A 23,269-nucleotide genomic window follows, 5' to 3' on the forward strand; every position below is an offset into this window, starting at 1 on the left:
AGATTCCTGACTTGGTATGTTTCTTCCTCACCACCCTATCTCCTTCCAACCCACACATCTCATCCCAGATCCATGGTGGTCCCCACATGCCACCGCATTCCCTATCACTCTGAAGGGGGTGTCTCCTTTCTCTACTCCAGAGTGGCCCAAAGATGCTATAAACCCAGCCGAGCAGCCCCACGGCTGCTTGCAGCAGAACAGAGAGAACCAGCTCTGCAGAGGGTGACAGCACACCCCTGCACCTTGTTGTCTGTGGGCTTGAGGAAGTTCTAACAGAACACAGACCACAGGGAAAAGGAAAGAGTCTCCATCTCCAACCCCTGCCCTACCAGGCCGCCATGTGGAGAGTTTCCAAAGCAGGGACAGCTGGTGGCAGCTGCCAAGATGGTGTGTGCATGGCATCGTTGGGACTGCTCCTGGATGCCACCTGTTGGGGTTCAGGTACGGTGCCAGGGTTCCCAGGGAAGAAGGCTGATGGATGTGACGCTGGCAATAGAGTACAAAACCCCATGGCAGCCACAGCAGTCGTGAACACAAAGGTACTTTATGAAGTGGAGATCTGGAAACATCTGTTGGGTGAGTTTTAGATACACAGACTAACCATGAAGACCTGAAGACAGGCCCCACATTGAGGCGGCCCAGAAACAGCCCATGGAAAATTCCAGTGCTTCTGTCTCAGATTCAGTCCAAGGGTTCACCAGAGGATCTTGGCTTCCTTCTCAGATAACAGTCCTCACCTCCCGCCCCCCTACTGCCCCCAACATCAGTCCCTTTCACAAACAGGAAGTGACCCTAGAAAGACAGCTCAATACTTGGAGGTTAAACACATTAAGTCCCCAACCCCTGAAGGGAAGCCACATGGGAGAGTAAACATGACACCTGCAAGAAACAGCATTGTGTGTGTGAGTGTAGTGAACACTGTGTGTGTGTGTGTGTGTGTGTAGGTGTGTGCTTGTTTTGTTTTTCCCACTGTCGGAAGCACTTCTGCATTGTAAAGTGTTACACTGGAAGGTGGGCCAGTCGGTTCACACCGTCAGGGTTTTCAGCTCAGGTGCTTCTGTCACTTTATGACGACTTCCATCTGATCAAAGAGAACACGGCATGGACCACGTAGAGCAGAGTGGTTGCGTAGGAGAACACCTGCAAGCAAAACAAAGGCTCTTGAGTGGGCCCACGGTGGGGAGATCTTCCACTGGTTCACTAACCCCAGTCACAGCTGGGCCAGGCTACAGCCAGAGCTAGGAATGCTCATCCAAGCTTCCCACATGGGTGATGGGGCCCCCAATATTGGAGGCATTTCTGGCTGCCTCCCACGGTGCATAAAAGCAGGAAGGTGTTGCACGAAGGGAAGCACAGCTGGGACCCTCTGATGTGAGAAGCAGGCTCCCAAGGCAATGTCTTTTTCACCCCTGTTGATGACATTCCCCTACTCTGGGTGGCTGGCCTCCCAATGGCTCACCTGCCCGAGCCCAATTCCTGCACCTGGTTTTGTGACCTTGGGTGGGGGTTGTCGAGAGTTTCCAACTCAAGCACAATATTCAGGGCGGCCACGCTTCTGTGACTCCTGAAAATGCTCGTAAACATCAGCCATGCCGTGCCTGCTCTCTCCCTGCCCCTGCACCCAGGAGCACGCTCGGGCCCCCATTGGCCAGAGGCAATGAGTAAGCAGAGTTATTTAACAACACATTTCAGAGAACTCATCAGAAAAGAGCAGTCATACGAGAGTGAGCAGCCCCCCAAATGGCACCTGTCCCCAGTAGGTGCGAACTGCAGACCCAGTAAGAACCTCTGGCAGGAGCACCTGGGAAGTTCCCAGCAGGAACAGGAAACAAGGATTTATTTTTCCAGTGATGCCAAGATATGACCCCATGGGAAACATCCATGGCTGGAGACATGCATGGACACGTTTGGCCTCACAAAACCAACCCTGCTCCTACCTCAACTGCTACCATTATTGCCCACCATGGACAAGCTCTAGAAGAACCCAGATTTTTCCAGAAAAAATCTTTTAACTTTTTTCAGTCAACTTCCACCAGTCCCAGGGATGCCCTCCAGCACAGAAGCCCTGGCCCTTGCCAAGGAGAGAGGGGTGAAGCTCTGCTTTTCATGTCCTAGTTTGGAGCAGGAGTGGGGCAGGAGACAAATGGGAAGCTGCCAAAGGCAGGGGTGTGCGTGCCCCCTGCACCAGGTGCTGACCCACCACACTCATCCTGTCCAGAGCTTGCTACCACTGTTCCCACAAAGTAGGGGCTCCTGTGATGGGTTGAGGGGAGTCAAGGAGCTCCTGGGAGAGGCAGATGGAGCAGAGGGGGCGTGATTCCGTGTACCACGAGGTTGCTGTCTACACGTCACACAGAAGCCTGTGTGCTAGGTGGTAATTCCACACTGCAGGATGCCTGAGGGGGCCGTGTGGGAACATGGTTATAGGCTGGGAGCTTCCGGGGAACATGGGGCTTCCCTGAGCAGGGGACTGGTCCGCAGCGACCCACCCACCTCCATCCTCCTCGGATGTCAGAATACCTGGTAGTGCAAATCCTCTACATGCTCTGTGCTTCACCCTTCCATCTGTGAAATGGGTATAACAACAGTACCCATCACGTGACGGGGTTATGGTGAGAGTGAAATGAGATTGTTCCTCTCACATCTGCCCTGTGCAGCCCAGCTGGACCATGAGCCCCCGGAGGTCCAGCCCAGCCCTGACCACACTGTTAAGGGAGGAGAGAAAACCATTTTCAACAAGTTAATGAATTCAGAAATGTGATGAGCCGGGCCTCGGTGGGCTGCATCAGCGCCTCTGCCTGTGGGTGAGGATTCTGCAGCACTTACCACAGCTGCGATGTTTTCATGGTAGTGCTTGTAGGTGAAGCCGTCCCGCATGGAGATGGTGGCCAGGGCTTCCAGGACTGAGGCGCTGAGGTAAAAGAGAGCAGCGGTGCAGTGGTAGGCTGCATCCTGTGGGCCAGAGAAGGCAGGGACAGAAAGATGAGGCGAGACGGGCAGGGCTCAGGTCCCCTGTCACAGCTTCTGAGTCCCACCACTCCCCAACCCTTACCACATCTACTCAAAGGATTGTGTGTGACCAGGGCTGCCCATTTGAGGACCATCTGCCTGGGTCTGGAGCCAGAGAAGGAGGCAGGCTGTTCCCATACATCTTTGATTAGGCTGGGTTCCCCACCCTCCCCAGGGTTCTGGGATATGTGAAAGAAGAAACAAAAATAACAAGCTCTAGAATAGCATGCTGTGTGGCTGTAACTGGGAGTGAGAGGCCCCTCCAAATGACCCCCACTGCTGTTCCAGCAGGTACCAAGGCAGGCATCCCTTTTGTGGATGCTGCCCCCTTTCTGGGCCCCAAAGCCAAGTTCATAGTCAAGTCAGCAGGCCATTTTTCTGCTCCCAAATGCTCTCCGGCCACCTTGCGTGAAGGTAGTGGAAAGCAATTGAGTGGTAGGCACAGCTTGGGTTGCCCTCCAGGACCCTACACACCTCCCAGATGATGGCAGGTGCTAGTAGACACCTGGCAGGTGCGGAAGGTGAGGGAAGGGCTTGGGCTACTGATGATTGTCCCTGAACAAGGCAGTCATGTGAGAAAAAAGAACAGACCCGTTGGGAACCTGTGCATATATGAATCTGTGCCTCCTCCTCCTGCTCTCCCCTCGGTTGCTGCAGCTAAGACTTGCCCCAGGGAAAGTTACCCTCCCAGGCATAGAGGGACCAGTACGGGCCCACCCTGCCTTGGGCTACTTGGGCTGCAACTCACCAGAGTGATCCAAGAACTCTCTCCACCGTGGGCGCCCATGATGTACAGGATGAGCAGGGAGGTGGTGGCCACGAAGCAGAACACAGACACAAACATCACCCAACCCTGCACCAGGGGGATGGGCACCAGGGAGGAGGCGATGAGGATCCAGACCAGGCCCCCGAAGACCTGCAGCAGAGAGCAGGGAGGAGGGGACTGGAGTCAGAGGAGAGCCAAGCCAACAGGAGGGTCCCGAGCCCAGACCCCGCAGTCACAGTGAGGCTCCGGGGGCCTAGAGACCAGCAAAACATCCCTAAGGCCCCCCATGCCTCTTTAATCCCAGACTTGCCAATGCCTTGCTGGCTTACTTTTATTATTTTTCAAATGTAATTTCATTGTTTGAAAAAATTTAAACACTTCTAGCACACCAACAACGGAGCACTGTCCCAAGCACTTTACAAACAGCACCTCTGCTGATTCTCACGACAATTCCTTGAGGGAGTTATGGATCCGATTGCCAGATGGAGAAACTGAGGCGCATGGCAATTAAGTGACTTTTCAGTGTTATTGTTAGAATAGCTGTCCTTTTTTAAAATGCATACTTTATCTATTTATTTGAAAGGGAGAGTGGGAGAGAAAAAGAGAAAGAGGAAGTAAGAGAGAGAGTGAGAGCACACTTCCATGCACTGGTTCACTCCCTGAATGCCCACAAGAGCCGAGACTGAGCCAGGCCAAAGCCAAGAGCCTGCAACTCCTCCTGGGTTTCCTGTGAGAGTGGCAGAGACCCAAGCACTTCACCCATCATCTGCTTCTGCCCCTCCAGGGTATGCACCAGCAGCAAGCTGGATTGGAAGCAGGCAAGCAGCAACTTGAAGCACACACTCCTATGTGAAATGCGCATCTGAAGCAGCGTCTTAACTGCTGGGCCAAACACCTGCCCCAGGCTGGCTTGTGTGTGCTCTCTCTTTTATGAGATTCTATCCCTTCTATTTTCTTTGATATTAAAATGTCCTACTTGTTATGAAATGCCAGTGACCAGCGGATGCTTTGCATTTTTACTTGGTAAAACAAATTGGCTGCAGTATCATTAGAGGTATTTTTTTTTTTAAATGGTTGTTGCTGAAATTTGACCCCTTGCATTCCCCAGCTCAGGAAATACCCTGACTGTGCAAGTGGAGAGGCCCAGGTCAGCCCTGGCTCCTGGGATGGCCAAGGATGGGTATGAGGCCATTCCACCCTCAGGATTACCCTGGAAACCCAGATCAGACACAAGGGCCAGCAACAGCCCCCTACTACTCCTTGCTGAGAACAACCATGCACAAACCCTGGGCTGGGGCCTTCTTTGCTTGCCTCTCTTCTCATGTCCCTCTTCACCCCAGTCTCATCCATGTGTCCCCAGATAAGGAGTGGGCTAGGGGCACGTGTGGAGGTGGCTTTGCAGCCACTGTGGGACATGGCACCTTCTGAGATCTGCAGCTGAGCACGGGGCTGCCTTCCTGTCCTACATCCCCCATGGTGGGGACCCACAGCTACACCACATCTCCCGGGATCTCTTGCCCACCTGCTATGTAAGAGGCACATTCTCTTTGCAGGTACTTTCTGAAACTCTTGACTGGGAAGCACCAGGAGAGAATCCCAACTGAGTAGCAAAATCAGTGTGACGATGGACTCATCAATACCAAGTTGTGCCGAACGAACCACAGGTGGGCACCTCCACACGAGAGTCCTGGATTGCATGATTAATGCGATACAGCCAGTGAGACATACAGTTCCTTAGAAAAACAGAAACCCTTAGGAGACCATAGAATAGGAAGTATGTGCAGATTTCACCTATGGTTGAGTTCAAGTTCAAGTAGACCATTTGGCTTTTCCAGGATGGACACCAGCAAAGGACATGGGTGGCTCGAGGGCTGAACATCTCTGCCAATGGACAGACAGAGGCAATGGTCAGGAGCCCAACTCCTGAATAACTTTCTCCTGGTCACCTGGTGACCACTGGTGGATCAATTCAAGTCAAGTTCACATGCTCCTGGGGACCCTGCTCTTCAGTCCTTTGAAGCTCTCAGCATGGACACAGATGTAGCTGGCTGGGGATAGAATTTCCTGGCCAAGTGATGATGGGAACAACAGGGGACATAGGAAAGACCCATGCGGCCACATGTCAGTGTCTAGCTTGGGTAAATGGTCTTCAGTCCCCTGGTGGATGAACAAACCAAGCCCCAGGGTTTGTTAGTGGCTGGAAGAATGCCTTGTTATGGGACCTAAGGGCGCACCCACTGGATCAGAGGTGCTCCAGATGCCCCCCTGGAACACTGCAGACAAAGCGGGATAGCACGTCTCTATTCCGCTTTTCTCACTTGTGCAAGGTGGCTCAGCAGGGAGGTGTGAAGTCCTCTTTAAACACAGGTAAGCAAAAGCGATCTGGAGAGTGGCTTGGAACCAAGTACTAAAACCAAGCTTCAGGTAGTCATCACATTACATGTGAGGTACATCACTGCATGAGGCGTCACCTGGCCCGAGTGACAAGATCTGAGAAAGTGGTTCTCAGGCTCCAGTCTACACAGTCTCCTCCCTCCACCTCTGTTTGTGCCATTCTTCCCCAGGTGCCTCGAGACAGAAGCCTGATTGGGACTCAGGAGCAGGGCAGAGAAGGCAGCAGGCAGAGTGAGAAGGCACCCTGCTGAGTGCTTGCCAGGAATAGACAAGTGCCTGCACCTTGCCTGGTGCTGCTCTCCCAGCAGCCGCAGATGGAAGCCTCAAAGTGAAGTCAGTCTGTTTTGGGGTGTGCTTTGGTCTGATCAAGACAATGTTCCAGCACTTCTCGCTCACTCACTCGCTCACTCGTGCTCTCACATTACACACACACACATACACCCACACCCTCATGCAGATTCCTAGACTCTATGGTAGCCATCTCTGCTCACAGTTGTCGTTTGACAAAGCCCACCCCCAAGCCCCAGGCAGACCCCAGGACCCTACCCTGCCTCTGGCCATGTTATGAATGGCATCTTTTTTAAAAAATAAGGTCCACTCTTGCTTTATTTCCTTTTTGCAGGTCTTTTCTCCAGCAGCAGGTTCACATCATGAGATGTAATTCATGGACTACACAATGCCTCCTCCGAGACTCAAAAACCCACTCCGTGGTCATCAGTGTGTTTGCAGACAGGTGCAACCTCACAGTTGCCAATCTCAGGATGTTCTCATCACCTCTAAGAGAAACCCCATGTTCACTAGCCATTGCTTCCTGCTCCTCCCTCAGTCGTCACTTATGGGCTTCCTGTCTGTCTAGATGTCCTTTTGTGAATCATGTAACAATCCGTGACTGCCTTCTTTACTTCATAAAGTTTAATATATTTTTATTTGAGAGGCAGACAGAAGGAGCAATGAGTGACAGAATCATGAGCTGATTCATTCCCCAGATGCCTACAGTGGTCAAGGTTGGGCTAATGGTAAAGCCAGGAGCCAGGAACTCAATCCAGGTATCCCATGTGGGGGCCAGGACCCCCAACAACTTAAGCTATTACCACTGCCTCTGAGGGTCTGCATTAGCAGGAAACTGGAGTCAGGCACTGCAGATCAAACCTGGTCCTTCTGGAACGGGTTGAGGGCATCCTAACGACGATCTTAGTCACTTAGGCCAAGTATCCACCCACTGTAAGGTCTTCAAGATGAAACATTCTCTCTCAATGGTGACTTTTACAAAATAGCTCTACCAACACAGTCCCTACCATGGCCATTCTGGTCCCCCACTGTTGGGGGGGGTGGGGTTCCAGGTGAATGTATTTTATCTCTGTGGAGCCAGAAAGAGCTGAAGAGCCACTGGTTCCCAGGGACGCTGCTCCAAGAACATATATCACCTAATCCCATGTGCCCACAGACACATGCTAAGCTATGCATCACTTGGAGATGGCCTTCTGAGGTTGGATGAAATCCTTGCAAATGTAGGCAGTGCTCCCAGGGGAGGCCTCTCACAGTTCTGATGAGAAAGAATGCAGGAGGCCAGCTGGGGCTGGGCTGGACTGGGTGTAGAGCAGTCAGGGAAATAAAAGGAGTAAGGGAGGGGGAATGTCAAGGCTGAGGGACTGCTCCAAGCCAGCTTTTCCCCGCCCCACTTCTCCACAGAAGAGCCATAGGCTGCAAGGGGAAATCCAGCTCAGAGAGGCAGGTTGGAGTGAAGGCCCCCTGCTCCCCACCCACTGGGTTCCAAAGAGGGGCTGGCTCTCCACACCCAGGAGGTGGAAGCAGGTGATTCAGCTCTGTACTACAGCTTCTGTGTCCGTAAATGGCAACGTTGAAGGTGTTTCTTCACGTTGTGGGCTGGGGTGAGTTGGCTGAGCACTGTTGACACCACCCAACCATTAGGAGTAAGACACTGCTCACCCAAGAGGCTGACCACCCAGTGGGAACAGACGCCCAAGCAGCCAATCACAGCAACTCTTGCCTGTCCATTCCCAAATATTTGAGGGTGAGTGGGAATTGCATCAGCATGGAATATCAATAGACTCTCCTTGTTGTCTGTCTCTAAATGATTGAGTTTAATAACCACATATGTAGCATGTCCATTGTATTGGGTATTACAGGTAAGACAGACATGGCTTAAAAGTATACTGGGCGGGGGCAGCACTATGGCTCAGTTGGATAATCCTCCCTCCTGCAAGTGCCAGGATCTCATATGGGCACTGATTTATGTCCCGCTGCTTTACTTTCCATCCAGCTCCCTGGCCTGGGAAAGCAGCAGAAGATGGCTCAAAGACCTTGAGACACTGCATCTGTGCAAGAGACCTGTGGGAGGCTCCTGGCTCCTGACTTCAGACTGTCTCAGTTCTAGCTGTTGCAGTCACCTGGGGAGTGAACCAACAGATGGGAGCTTTTTGTCTCAGTCACTACTTCTCTTTGTAAATTTCTCTTCCCAATAAAAAGTTTAAAGAAAGGTATACTGGATGATGCAGGGAGGCTAATTGCAAGTTTAGATAAGTTCATTGAGCACAGGGAGCTTTTGGCATCTATAGTGTCCTGGAACCACACCCCTCTGTGGATACTGACAATCAGTCTGGAGTGGCATGTGGTCCCAGTGGGGTCTTGAAGGTAGAGGTGAACTTTACTTGTTACCCAGTGAAAGGGCCAGGTGGACAATGCCAGAGGATGCTGCCATGACTGTGCAGGCTTCCGAGCCCCACCACAGGGCAGGTTGAGATTCACCATGAATCACGAAAGCCCGAACTGCTCCCCGCCCCGCTCCACCTCCTAAGTGCACAGTGGGCCTGAAGGCTGGGTGCGCTATGCACACCGCAAAGATAAGGCACTCTTGGGCAGTGAGCTGTCCACTGCAGCCTGGCCTCGGGTCCCCCTGGCCAAATATTTGTCGAGAGCAAGAGGGTAGGTGAGGGTTCAAGCATTTCCTTTTATCAAAAAGCCTGTAGGTGGCTCCCAGGTTCCAGGCAGCAAACACACAGAGGCCATGATTTTGACAGCATCTTACCCACAAGCAGAGGCATGATCCTGGGATCTGTTCATCTCTGTCCAAAGCCAGACTTCCTGCTGTCCCTACTCCCCGCCCCAGGCCACCTGCACCCATCACCATTCATTGGAACAGTGAGGTGTACCTGTGATGGGTGTGTGTGTGTGTGTGCTCAAACACAAGTCTCTTAGTTGGGTTGAGTTCTCTCTGGGCCTCAGAATGTCAGGGTTGAGTTAGACCAAAGTCATAAGCTTAGAACGCCAGGCAAGTCTTCCACATGAGTGCCTGGGAGCAGCAAGCTGGGATGAAGAGTGACAAAGGGACTCAGATCCAGGCACTCTGACACTGGGCGGGGTGTCCCCGAGCCACGGTCTTAGTCACTGTGCCAAGTGCCTGCCCCCACTGGGCCACACCCATGCCCAGGAATCACGCACAGGGTCTGATTCCACTTGAGAGAAGCAAAACAAGGAACCTGACAGCTCAAGCTCTCTGCCAAGGCCCTGCTTGCTATGCGTCTTCCTAACATGGGGTCTGGGTAAAGTCCTTGTCACTCCTGTCCGACAGAAATGGAAATGGGTCCCATCCCCAAAGGACCCAGCACGGCTGCAAGCACTACCCTTAGGTTCTGGAAGACCTTTGGGTTGTAAAACCAGGGTGGTTAAGGGTCTGTAGACATCAGAGGCAAGGTCTATGAGTTCGAATCCCAGCACTGCCACTTCTTAGCTGGGCAACCAAGTCACTTTACCTCTTGGCCTTCTTATCTGAACAGCAGTGACAAGAAACAGCTGGGAGGTGACCTGGCACAAGCAAGCCCTCTGACTTGATCCTGCCCCATCGTTACAGACTGGAGCTATGTCTCACCCCTACCCAGTGGTCACCCACCATCTTCATAGGCACAATAACGCCACCCCACAAATGCACTGAGAGCCAGAATTTAAAATTGGCCTCAAAGATGAGAGGAAAAACCTAGGAGCTCCCAAAACCTGACAGTTGAGATAGATGTGTGTGTGTGTCTACAGAAGGAAGCACAAAAGGCTTAAGATGTAAGCCAGGCCTCCTTAGACAATGCGCCTCCGTGACACAGGGGCCAAGGAATGTTCTGGCACATTCTCAGGGTTAGCCTACATGTGGTTGACAGCTCTCCTTCAGTCACCAGCATTTCTGCCATGAGACTTCGATGGCGAGGTCAAATTCTCGGCATATTTCCCTGGGTCTCTGGAAACTCCCCCAAAGACACACGCAGAGGACGTTGCCTTTGTGGCTTTCTGCCCACTGCCCTGGCGTGTGGTCTCAGAGCCCAGCTCTGAGAGTGCAGCGTGGCCCTTCCTGGCGCGTGGCTTCAGAACAGAGACTGTGCCCCAGTGCCACCACTCTGGCCAAGTGACAAAAGCCACTTTGCCAAGAGAGACGTATGAGAGGGCCCTGGGGGAGAGGCACTGCTGTGAGCCCCAGGCCCTCTGAAGTTAGCCCAATGCCAACAGGTGCCACTGGCAAAACCCTGTACTCTGGGAGCAGCCCAGAGTCACTGTGACGTCAGCAGGATGTTTGGTGTAGAAGACCTGGACGGCGTCTGCCACTGCGTACTCAGGAGGGGCTCAAGAGCTGGGGTTGCGACTGGCCAAAAGATTCAACAATTTTGTGAATGAGAAAGAGGGTAGTGGGCTTTCTCTCACTTTCTCTGTGTGTGTGCGCGAATGCTCTTATATGCATGTGTATGTGCATATGTGTGTGTACATGCACACATGTGCATATGTGTGTGCTTGGGTATGTATGTATAGAGGTGTATAGGGTCTATACACCAATGTATATGAGGGTCTATGTGCATCAAAGATCCTACATGCACACATGTGTGTGCATGTGTAGGAGAAGGGACATATGACAGGGGAGGATGGACTGCTGCAGGACTGGCTGATGACATCAGGGTACAGCAGGCTGTGGGGTGAGGCGGAAGCCTGAAGGGTGGGTGGATGAACGTGTACAGACAGGGGCACAGTCAGGGATCCCCAAGACCCTAGACAATGATGCCTTCCCTCCAGTTTGTGGCTCAGACGAGGGGCTGGGCCCCCTTTTCCAGGCAAGGCAAAGAAGGCAGGAGGCAGACACAGCCAGGCCTCACCAGCCCCTCCTAATTGGCGCAGAGGAAGCCAGGTGCCAGCAAGTCAGAGGGAAGCAGCCCCCACTCGCTCGTTCATCTTTCATTCGTTTGTCCACTCAGATCTGCAATGAACAGGTGCTGAGAGCGCCTGGGACCAGCACTGGGGCAGGTACACACAGGACAGTGGCTGTATTCCAACAGCCCCACCAGGCCAATCTCCCATCTCCCCTCTCTCCTCTCTCCTGCAGCCTTGTCTCTAATTGCTACTGGTACAGCTCTGAGTATGCTAAGGGATGGCTCAGGCTCCTGGGAAAGTGTCAGGGCCCCAGTTAAACACCTCACACAGGATGGGAGGGATTCTGTGTGTGGGGACCCCTGCCTCTTCTCCCAAGTGGAAGGACAGTGAGGGTGAGGAGCAGGAGTGATGCTGGAACTACCTAGTTCAGTTTACCCATATCAGATGTTCTCCCCTCCTGGCCCCTTCCTTCCAGAGAGCCCTAGCTTTGCTATCACCCATCTCCAGATCCCTTTATCCAACCTGAAGGTAAGACCAGAACCCAGGGAGTCTTGCATCTGTTTGCAAAAAGGCATAGAGAGTTGTGATCCCAAAAGACTTCAATCAAGTTCACAGCTGCTGTCGATATTAACAGAGCCAGCATAGCTGGAAAGAGCCTGCTGCTCAGGCCTCAACCCCACCTGTCCCAAATCCCTTCTGCCCACAGCACCCACCCCAGCAAAAGACCTAGGACCCTCACTGCTTCTTAAATGAATGAAAACTCTCGCACCCAGACACAACAGGCATGTCCTGGTGTGGATGGAAAATTTCACCTGCCACCCCTATTCTCACTCACTCTACCCTGCAGGATCAACAGGAACAAGGAGTTTGCTTCGGAAAAAAAAAAATACCAGGTAAGCCATCTGTTAAAAAGACAAAATCCATGGAAACACCAGACCAGAAAGGAGTGGCTTCTGTGTAAGGAAAACAAGAAGGACTGATAGGAGTCACTAGGTTGGTTAGTCATGGGGTGAACAAACAGATCAGGTATACACCTGCAAGCACGAGAAGCAACTGCCCACCCAGGGCAGAATGGCATGAGGGCTGGTGCCCCCTGGGGTGTCCCAGGAGTGCTCCTGTTGGCAACAGGGACCATTGTTGGTTTCACCTTCTGTCTGTCTGTCGTGGAGGTCAAGGACTCACCTTTGGGCTGGTGAACATCAGCCAAGTGGGAGACACGACGCTAGCTCTGAGCTTTGTAGCTCAGCACGTTAAGCTCTCACTTACAATGCCAGCATTCCATATCAGCACAAGTTCGAGTCTCAGCTGTTGCACTTCCCATCCAGCTGCTTGCTATCGTGCTTCAGAAAGCAGAAGATGGCTCAAGTATTGAGGCCCTGCCTCTCACATGGGAAACCTGGATGGAATTCCAGGCTCCTGATTTTGGCCTGGCCCATTTGGGGGAATGAACCAGTGAATCTTTCTTTCTCTCTCTCTTGCATTTTTTTTTAAAGATTTATTATTGTTTATTGGAAAGTCAGATATACAGAGAGGAGGAGAGACAGAGAGGAAGATCTTCTGTCCGATGATTCACTCCACAAGTGACTGCAACGGCCGATGCTATGCCGATCGAAGCCAGGATCCAGGAACTTCTTCTGGGCATCCCACACGGGTGCAGGGTCCCAAGACTTTGGGCCGTCCTCGACTGCTTTCCCAGGCCACAAGCAGGGAGCTGGATGGGAAGTGGAGCTGCCAGGATTAGAAGCAGCGTTCATGTGGGATCCTGGCACATTCAAGGCAAGGACTTCAGCCGCTGGGCCACACCGCCGGGCCCTCTCTTGCCTTTTAAATGAATCATTCAGAGCAATTGTTCTGCATGCCAGGTCTGTGCTGGGGACATGGGTCGAGTCAGGGGGCAGATATGAGATAGACCACAAGCAAGAGCCTATGAGACATATGTGCAGGGCCAGCAAAAGGTGCCATCAGGGTGGGCTTCTGGGTGGAGGTGATGGCTTGAGGGCTCACGTCCCAAATAGCAGCATTCCCAAGTGTCTCCACCATAGAGGAATGTGGGTGAGCTGCACAGCTACATGAGGGCCCAGACCCCCAAGAGGAGATCCTGCCCTTCAATCCTACTGTGCCCAGCCTGTCAACAACAGCCAAAGGGCAGGATGAAGGCTGGAAAGTGGGGATGCCAGAGGCGGTTCCTGTCCTGCACTCATGCCATTCCAGACTCTCAGTACACTGACACGGAGGACAAGTCACATTTGGGGAGGTTTAGGTCTGGGGTCCACAGGGCAGGGCTCCTGTGCCCGCAGGGAGACGTAGCGATTTGCGTCTCACTGTAAATTCACCAAATTCTCTTCTCCCTTCCTGGCACCAGGCTGGCTCAGCAAGCACCCCACACCCAAGGCAGTGGGCAGCAGGTGCTGTCGCCATACTCTATCATACACCACCCGTAGGGATGGCCAGGGGCAGCTTCTGGCAGAAGGCAGGCACACACACACACACACACACACACACACACACACACATTCCTTCTCGATGACAGGAAAGCCCTACAGAAGGTGACCCCAGGGATGAGTCTAGGTGCCCCCCACAGCCTCGTCCAAGCCCAAGTCTCACCCATCCACTGCCCTGAGAATGGCATTAGAAGGACACTTAAGGCAAAGGGGGATGAGGGTTGGGCCCTGTGATTGCCCTGCATCAGTACAGCTTGGCCAGCAGGTCCCAGAGCAGGTGTTTGGGGGATCAGTTCACTACTAACAATGGTGCCCAAATGGTATTAAGTAGCAAAGATGTGATGTCGTATGAACTATGCATGTGCTACAGAATGCTCCAATCAACACTAGGCCACATGTGACAGAGGGGGCCCCAGGTGATTGCATCATTGTGGCTGTGCTGGTCTGCATCAAGCAACTCTACAGAGTCCGCCAATGGGCTCCCTGCTACTGATGCATCTCTTGGAAAGCACGACCACACGGTTCAGCAAGACATGCCGATTCTATTATGACTCCATTGTGTTGAGGCAAAATTTGACGCTCCATGGTCTGCCTGCACTTCCCACATTCCGCTGCTGGCTTGAGAGTCCTGGTGAGCATGGTCCCTACCCATGATGTCCCATCACTGTTTTACCCGCAACTAGACTTAGTTTTAGAGGTGGCCATGAGACTATCAACAGCAAAGAGAGGGAAGATCAGCCCATGAGTCTACACCTGACTTCCAGCTGGTGGGAAGCCAATGAGGTGGTGCTGCAGTGGGCTTCAGAGGGACATTAAGTCCCAGTGGACCCTTACCACAAAGTGGGTACTCCCTGTTCCCAAAACAAACCTGCACGTCCTGTCCCAAGGGTCAGAGAGGAGACCCCACCATCACCCTGTCACCTTCTGTCTGACATTGTCTGCCCTTGTCCTGGGGTCCCCCACTCTTAAAGCCAGGACCTTTGGCCCCTCTAGGGACCTTTCTTGAAGTTGGAGAGCTTCTCTTTTGGTGAGTCCTTCTCTTTCCTTCCCAGTGGGTCTTGAGGGATTTCAAATTGACTGTGTCTCCCACTGCCCCATGCACCCAGACATTACCATTGCTGATAAGACTTCCCGTGAATTCCTATACACTTTTTTTTATCAGGCTGTAGAACCTTTGTATGTTACATTGATTTAATGCTGGGGCTGTTTTGCCTACCTACAAGGGAAGAACATTAGCTAAGGACCAGGTGGGAACAGCAGAAAGCCAGGGACTAAATGTGGCAGAGACACCACATCAACACCTTTATGATCCTGGCAAATAATTACGCTGCTGGTACCCAACCAGGAGCTCCCCAGGAATCCACAAACCTCCCCGCAGAAATAGAAGACAATCTGGAGCCACAGTGATCTGGAGGCATCTGGGGACCTGCCCCCTGCTCTGAACCCCAGGGAACAATCTGAAACCTGTGACAAGGAGTCAGGCGTTCCTGCCTCAAGGACACAGCGTGCTGTTTCTGTGTCTTCCTGTGCAACAACAGCCGGAGGGTGCACCTGTCAGGGTTCCCTGGTCAGTGCCTGTTCCCGGAGATGGAGGGTAAAAAAGCACCATGTCCAGGGTCCAACGCTCGAGGAAATACCCAGAAAGGAGTCCTGGGCTGGCTAGGGTCAGGGTACCACCTGATCAGACCCTTATATTAGAAAGCAGGGGGTGCTCGTGTGGAATCCATGGTGGATTGCCCATCCAGACTGACAGGAGGCTCCCTCCCCTCCCCTACTGAGTCCCTTCTCTCTCAGGGAACTGTCCTGAGTCTAGAACAAAGCCAGCCTGGCCCTGGTCGGCAGCAGCGCTTCCTGCAGCCTGGTGCAGCAAACAGCCCCTGCCCCCCCTCACCTACCCTGCCTTCCTGAAAGCATGGAGAGGGTTGCCAGAGGTGCTTTGACCCCACTTCTGGCCATTTCCTCATCTCCCAAGGTGGCAAGGAGATTTAATCTGAAAATACAGCTGGGTTCTGATGACACCAGCACAACAAGCCTGCAGAGCCCAGCCTGCTGTCACCGTTTCCAAGGACCCAAGTCACCCAAACCCCGTCCAAAGCAAGCTTCTGGCTTTCACAAAACCAGAAAAGTCACTTCTCTGTGCTGTTACCTGAAGGAGTCCCTGGGAGACCTCTCACTGTACTCCTCTTCTCTTTAGAGAGAAGGCCAGGGCAGGACAAGGCAAGGCTGCTCTCTACAGCCGCACAAGCAGGGGACAGGGCTACAGAAGGGCCAGCCCCACTCCCTGGGGACTGTTGGGAAAGTTCCTAGCTGTGGCAGCAGGGAAAATTCTCTGGGAACAGAAGTGGGGTGGTGGGTGGGGTCCGTGGCTGTCTGAACCTGTGAGACTGTCAGAACCCCTGGTTTGTTGCAAAGCCACCTGCTGAGAGCTGTCCTTGCCGTTCTGTCACCCCTACCAACATGTCACCCCTGGCCAGTGCCAATCTCACTGGATCTCTGAGGGGTATGCAGTGCTTATCAGCAACAGGCTAGGACCCGCCTAGACCAGCATGACTCAGACCACAGGGTGTGTTTTAACAAGGAGGTCCTGAGGTGCTAGGGGGAGAGAAGGGACCCAAGCCTGGCCCAGGGCTCCTGGGCAGGCAGTTACCTGCTCCTGAGCCTTCTGCGGATGAGGTCAAGTTCACTCTGGGTGTTTTGAGTGAACACAGAAGCCTGCAGGAGACCTGCTAGTCCTGGAAGAGTTGCTCCTGGTAACCTGAAGGCAGGGGCACTCCTGGGGCAAGTTACTGCTTCTCTCAACCTCCATGTGGCTCCCAGTTCTGAAAATCAAATTTCTGTGATTCTCCATCTTTCACCTTCTTGGCAAGCCCTGCTTTTGCTCTAGAACCAGGAAAAGGGCTCACCTAATGTCAAGCTGCTTGATCAAAGAAAATGAGGTATACAGGTTGAGGAGCCCCCCAAATTGGTGGGAAGATGGAATTAAAGACAAGATTTCTTGGATACAAGAAATGTTTGAATTCCATGCATTTTTTTTAATTTTTCAAACTTTCTGCAACTCGGAATATGTCCCACCAGCACAAACACACCTTTCAATTCCATTTCCAAGTGCCTTTGTGAAGCACTGCCTTCTAGACACAACAGAATATGAGACACTCAAAAATCCTGGCATTTGTAGTAGTGAGGCTGGAATCTAGTACAATAGGGGTCCCCAGAGGACATGGAGAAGAGGATGAGGAGGGAATGGCCAACGGGTGTGGAGGTGCGGGTGGACAGCACAGCTCCTCGGGGTCTGTAGACCGGTAAGATGACCATGAACAGCAAAACACTAACTGTGCATTTCAAACCAGGGAGTAGGGAAGATTCCAAATTATAGAGATGATACATACATGGGATGATGGATGTGCCAAGTTGTACCATCCGATCCTAATATGTTGTATACATGGATTGAAATGCTATACTCTATGCCATAATATACACAACTACTATTTGTCAATTAAAACCAAGAACCCATGTTGGAGACATTCAAAAATAAAAATAAAATTTTAAAAAGAGCTAAATAAAGGAAGAAACAAAAGAAAAAAAAGAATAAGAGAGAAAGGAAGGAAAGAAGGAAGGAACAAAAGGGAAAGAAAACTGCTTTACCACTTGGAGGTCCAGACCTGCCTCTGTGGGGTTGGTTTTTTCCCAGTCAGGTAAAAAATCCAATCTAGGGAGGTTCCAAGACTTGCCTAGTCATTTTCAAATTGTAAAAAGTCTCTGGTAATTTTGAGTCACAGGAAGTATGTCAAATTTTAGTTATGGCTGTATCTACTCCACTGCAGGAATTGAAACTGCAAACATACCCCGTCCTCACCCACAACATGGCCCCTCAAAGTGCTGCCATCACCAGCTGCCCTGTCCTTCTGCCCACCTGCTGAGCCACACACACACAGAGAAGGCAACCCCTGCACCTGGAGGCCCCAGGCATTCCTACGACATTTCCACCCTAGACATTTATTCTCTGAATTCTCAACCATTTTGAATTCTCAACCATTTATTTTTTTCCTCCTCTGGCTCCATAGCTTGGGGCTGGCGAGAGGGGCGCTGGAGAAGCAGACAGGTGGGTTAATGATTTCAAGAGCCTTCTCAGGAACTCCCTGTGTAAGGCTTGAAGGGGGTTGGATGGCTGGGGCAGTTGGTCTCTCCTGCTGGCTTTCTAGCCTTGGCCACAGCCCACACAAGCAAGAATCCCATGCCAACGCCCTGCACGCAGAATGGGGGTACCAGGGGACGAAGCCGCTGGCTCAGGAGAGAGGAGGAGGAGGAAACACACACTGTGGTTTCCAAGAGAGAAGTTCCTCCATGGGTGGAGCTATTTTTATAAGGATTAGACCAAAACCAAAATCCTTGAGCAGTTATGGGAGGAGGGAAGCATATTTTGATTGTTCCATTTCCAAGGCCTTTACGGTGGGGCAAAGGATAAACCTGGGGCCCATTACCTGCTGCAGGTGTGTGCCCAGGGGCATGCTGCCACTTCTGCATCCCGTGAGCAGCTCCCACCCACCACGACCACATCCTGTCCCCAAGCTTTCAGACCTAAGGAGCTGTGGGATGGGGACTTTGGGCTAAGGTGAGTTTGTCAGGCCCCACCCAGAGCTGCCACTAGTCCTTGTTCCACAGGGCAGCTGCCCCTGCCATAGGAGTGGCATCTAGTCCCACCCTGCTGATCACTCCTGGGCAGTGGCACCTCCCAGGCTGCTGGGAGGTCAGCCATGGGAAACTGAACGTTGAGTCACCATCTACCCACTGGACTAAGATTTAACAAGTAATCAGCCATTTCACACCCATTGGAGGAGCAGAAAATTACCAAGCCTGGTGCTATCAAGAGTGGCAAGGATGAAGATCAATGGGGGACTTTCATATGCTGCTGGTGGCTTGAAGCTTATTCTAATAAAACATCAAGGTAAAATCTTGGAAGTGGCCCCAGTCAGTGGGTATCCCAAGCATAACCTGATATTTTCAGTTTCCTGGTAAACCTCGGTTGGGATGTATGAATGGGACAGTGGGGGTTTAGAAAGCCAAGATGTACACGCCCCAGGACCCAGAAAATCCAGTCTTCCCTGGAGGTACAACAGACTGCGCCCTGCAAGGTTTGGGGTTGCAGGTGCAATGGCAGAGGGGTCCGCCCTAAGTCCAGAGGCAAAGAGTACAACAGAGTGACAGGACACTCAAGGGTCTTAGGTGTCAAGCCAAAAAACTTACTTTCTTAACGCTAAATGGCAAGTAAGTCAACATGTTAAGATTTGACAAATTTCAGCATAATTATGTGGCTGCCCAAGAAAGTGTTACTGATTTTTCAAAATTCAGAGACGATGTAAATTACAAGAGAACTGAAACTATGCATGGATCTCAACAAGTATCTGGCACCAAAACACATTTATCTTTTGAATTTCACTTTCCACCGCCTTTTTGAATGCATTACTCTGGTATAGGATTTGACATTTTTCTTTCTTTCTTTTTTTAAATTTTGAGAGGCAGAAAACTATCTGCTAGTTCACTCCTCAAATACTCAGTTGAGCTGGCCTGGGTCAGGGCCAGGGCCAGCAGCTGGAGCTCAATATTGGTTCCTCCATGGGTGGCAGGAACCTGACTACTTATTGCTTGCTGCCTTGCAGGGACTGCACTAAAAGGCAGCCGGAGTCAGGAGCCAGGAGCCTAAGACGGGTACTGGGCCCACACATCACACATACCAATGCAGGACGCAGGTATACTAATCTTTAGACCAAATACCCGCTCTGTTTTTTAAAAAAGATTTCCAATGGACCAGGCCAGGGGCCTTTCATACATTCATCATGCTGGGCACCCACTATCTCCACCATGAGGAAACTCTGTGTGCAGCCAGCACCTGGTCCCCACTGCCTCCTCCTTCAGTCTCTGGCAAGCCCCAGGGAGGAGTTCCGTGTCTACTAATTGACCTATTTTGGATTTTCTAAATAAACAGAGCCATTCACTGTGTGACCTTGTCTTTCCCTGAGTATGCACTGCACATGGTTTATCAACTGTTGCAGTGTGTCCTAGTACTTCATTCCCTTCTCTGACTAAATACTCCAAGGGATGGGTATAGGACATCTTGTTTAGCCAATTCAGCTGTTGCTGGACACTTGGGCTGCTTCGCTCTTGCTTGTTGGGAATGGTGCTGCTACCAACACATATGTACACGAACTCACTTGGGTCCCTGCTTGGAATCTTCTCTTTCTTGACTTCCCAGGGAAATTGTTGGCTCACAGCATAAATTTTTGGAGGGATGACCACACTGTTTTCCATAGCAACTGAACCGCCCATTTCACATTCCCACCAGCCACATACTGGCATTCCTACTTCTCCACATTTGGGCCAACATTTGTTACTTTCCATTAAAAAAAAAATAGCCATCCTGGTAGGTGGGAAGTGGAAGCTCATTTGGATTTTGATTTCATTTTCCTAATGATTCATGATGTGTTGACAATCTTTATGTGCTTGTTGGCCATCTGCATATTTTTGTTGGGGGAATATCTGTTCAAGACCTTTGCCAGTTTTCCAGTGAGTGGTTTGTCTTGGTTGTTGAGATGTAAGATTCCACTACTGTAAAGAACCCTTCCCGGAAGTGGCCAGCGCCTCTTCTGCCCTTGAATCTACACTCCTGTGCACAACACAGCAGGGACAGCCCCACCTGGTATTTATAGTCCACACAGAGGAGTGCCGAAAAGACTCGTGTCTGCTTCCTTTCCTTGTGTCCCAGGCACTTAGGGAGCCATCCCCAATCTGGAGAGGAGGAAATTCAGAGACAAGAAACCTGGCATCCAGGACTCTCAGCAGATGGGAGGCTGGGGAGCAAAGGTTGAGGTGGGAAGAAAAAACAAGTAAGGAAAGTAAGGGGTTCCCGAAAGAGCAACTAGTTCTAGAATTTTCTACTACCACAAGTCACAAAACCGGTGGTGGGGAGATTTCCCACCCTCCTGACTCTCTCTGAAAAGGAGAGTGGGTTGAATGGGATCCTGTTGTTTTTTGTCCCACGGGTCTGTTCTCACCCTCAGGGCCACTCCTTCCCCTGCTAAACTACTATGAGAAGGCAGAGAGAACAGCAGCAGACTGGCCCTTCAGGGAAGCTCAAGCCGATCCCTAGCCCTGCTGAGTCTGGCTGCCTTGAGGGCAAGAGATTGTTCCTGCCCTGGAGTGCTTTGCTAAAGCAGCAAGCCCCTTGAGTTTTTGACACTTCCCAAATAGCAGCAGGGGGAGGCTAAATCCTTAAGGCACTTTAAGAGACCCTAAGTTTTTTTTTTTTTCTTTGTTTTTGGTCTCAGTCCATTGCACCTACACAACCTCTTTGAGTTGGGAAACTCTCTCCTTTCCACGGTCAATTTTGGAAGCCCAATCTTGAGTTTAAACAGGCTAAGAAGTGATCAAAAGAAATGCTCAGGAGAGCTGTGTGGGGAGAGGAGCTATCTGGAGGTGTTCTCGGATAAAGGCCGGTTCTGTGGAATTCCTGCACCTGTCACTGCCTGGATCAAGCTCAGCCCACTGGTTCCTGGGCTAAGACAGTTTTGCCTGGCAATCTTGGCCTTGGACTAAGCAAAGACAAGTGACCGAGCTGAACAGAGGACAGACCTCAGGCAAGTCCCTGCTGTGTGTCAGTGTTGGAGCCAGCCCGCAGTGTCTTTGATTCTAGTTCTCTGCAGGGCTTGAAGGCACTCTGGAGATGCTTGGTTTGGGCTGCTCTCTCTCCATGCAGGTTCAAAGATACCCCGCTATGCTGCAGCTGTGGACCCCTATTTTCCTTTCCCCAGAACCCTTCAGAGGGGCAGTTAGCTCCCTTCTTGTCATTCTTTGACCTGTATTTCCCAGACCTTAGGATCTTGGGTCCTGCCTTTGAAAAAGTTTCCAACATTTTCTTTCACACAGTTCTCGCCAGCTCACTGCATCTAACTAGGGACTGACACAAAACAAAGTCTTCCCTTGGCCTGGACACACCACACCCGGTAAATGAAGCACCACACCCTTCTAGGTGGCCCCCTGGGGAATGAGGGGGGAGGGTCGAAAGCCAAGCAATCCATGAAGCCCTTGACCAGGAGCCGGCATTAGGAGAGGCTTCGCAGCAGCCGCAGGTGCAGAGATCTCGGAACAGCCAAGGAACGTGGACCCCTCCCGCCAGCTCCCTTGCTCCCTCCGCTGTCTGCCAGCCTCCACTCAGGGCCCAATCCTCGCAGCGGCGCCGACGAGGTGGCCTCTTTTCTGGTTGCTAGATCAAGTTTGTGCTGAATACTGGCCAGAACCGAGCCACCGAGATCCAGCTCCTTCCAATCTCCAAACCAGTTTCCTTTGCTGGTTTTGTGTTTATTTGTTTGTTTTCCCTTTTAAACGAACATCCCTCCTTCCCTAGTCTAAGAAATGCCAGCACCTTCCACAAAGACTCGGCTAGAGGGCCTGTCGCGGGGTCGGGGTGTGAGCTGTTTCGCCCAGTTTGGGAAAGAGAGCTCCCAGGCTCCAGCCCGCTGGCCACTTCCAACTTCTGACCACCTGTTTACCTCCTGGTCCTGGCTCCAGGAGAGGACAAACGGCAGGTGCATGTGTGCTGGGCGGTGGGGTTTCCGGGAGCAGTCCCTTCTTCCCCAGACCCCGGTCCTTGATAGAAACCCAGGTACCTTGAGGCTTCTGCCCCATAGTGGTGCAAAGCCCCCCGGCAAGAACGCACCGCTCAGCCATCCCTTTCCCGGCACTCCCGCGCAAGCCACTCACAAACTCAAAGATGAAGAGCAAATCGGGGAAAGTGATGAAGACGGAGAAGCCACTGGGCAGGCTGCTGCCACCCGACGTCGCTGCGGGGGCCATGCCGGCGTCACCCGCTCTGGCTCGGCGATGACCGCTTGCTAGCTCGCTTGCTCCGCGGAGCCCAGTGGCCCGGGCGCCCCCTGCGCGCGGGTTAAGAGCAGGAGAGAGCCCGGGGCAGAGGAGGGAGGAGCCCGGTCCGCCAGCCCGGGTCTCCGCCCTCCACCCCACACCCCGAGGGACCTGGCTTGGGCGCTGTGCCGGAGCCGCCCTCTAGCACACACAGCCAGGGTTGGGTGGGAGCCTGACTCCCGCATCCCACCCCTGGGTGCCACCTCCTGAGCAGCTAGACCAAGCCGCTTGTCCAGGCGCCTCCTACGCTTCGCAGGTGATGACTACCTCTGAAGAATGACCGTTGCCATCAATACCTGAGCCCCACCCTGGCACCCATGGGATGTCCTTCCTCCTTGCTCCAGATGTGTTCCAGGGTACGGACTGCTCTTTCAGGCGCACGATGGGATCGGTGTCCAGTTCCCACTGGCGCTGCAGGCGGCGCGGTTTACAGGCGCCGCGGCGACCCGGGCTCTGGTGGCTGACCCTGTCTTGCGCTCTCCCGACCCACGCTGGGTTGGGGAACGAAAGGGCCGGTGCAACCCGCGCCCCGCTGGCAATGGGGGCGACGCAGGCAAGGGGATGCTGTGTGCAGGGCCAGGGGCGTCCTGAGTTGAATCACCGGCACTGC

The 23,269-nt window shown here is 52.4% G+C and overlaps 1 protein-coding gene across 4 annotated transcripts; it reads right to left on the minus strand.

Annotated features, from left to right (window-relative positions):
- Positions 1-524: 524 nt before the first annotated feature.
- Positions 525-22,625, minus strand: MAL (mal, T cell differentiation protein). Of its 4 annotated transcripts, XM_040994069.1 has the most exons (4): positions 22,498-22,625; positions 3,758-3,925; positions 2,827-2,952; positions 525-1,140 (listed from the first exon to the last, which is right to left on the minus strand). In XM_040994069.1, exons 1-4 carry the CDS (start codon positions 22,588-22,590, stop codon positions 1,066-1,068), a joined length of 462 nt encoding a protein of 153 aa, XP_040850003.1. In that variant the 5' UTR covers positions 22,591-22,625; the 3' UTR covers positions 525-1,065. The 4 variants fall into 4 exon arrangements, with proteins under 4 accessions (XP_040850003.1, XP_040850005.1, XP_040850004.1 ...); XM_040994071.1 differs by lacking the exon at positions 3,758-3,925; XM_040994070.1 differs by lacking the exon at positions 2,827-2,952.
- Between the last annotated feature and the right edge of the window lie 644 nt (positions 22,626-23,269).

The sequence above is a fragment of the Ochotona curzoniae genome, unplaced genomic scaffold (genome assembly GCF_017591425.1).
Source record: "Ochotona curzoniae isolate NIBS_2020 unplaced genomic scaffold, NIBS_Ocur_1.0 contig_883, whole genome shotgun sequence".
NCBI classification, from domain to species: domain Eukaryota; kingdom Metazoa; phylum Chordata; class Mammalia; order Lagomorpha; family Ochotonidae; genus Ochotona; species Ochotona curzoniae.

What these genes read in the sequence shown, in the direction of transcription:
- MAL (XM_040994069.1), bottom strand. Translation starts at nt 22,590, where the DNA reads ATGGCCCCCGCAGCGACGTCGGGTGGCAGCAGCCTGCCCAGTGGCTTC. An exon ending in TGCTCTTCATCTTTGAGTTT is followed by an intron (nt 3,926 to 22,497) that starts GTGAGTGGCTTG and finishes TCTCTGCTGCAG; the next exon opens with GTCTTCGGGGGCCTGGTCTG. An exon ending in ATGAAAACATCGCAGCTGTG is followed by an intron (nt 1,141 to 2,826) that starts GTAAGTGCTGCA and finishes TTTTGCTTGCAG; the next exon opens with GTGTTCTCCTACGCAACCAC.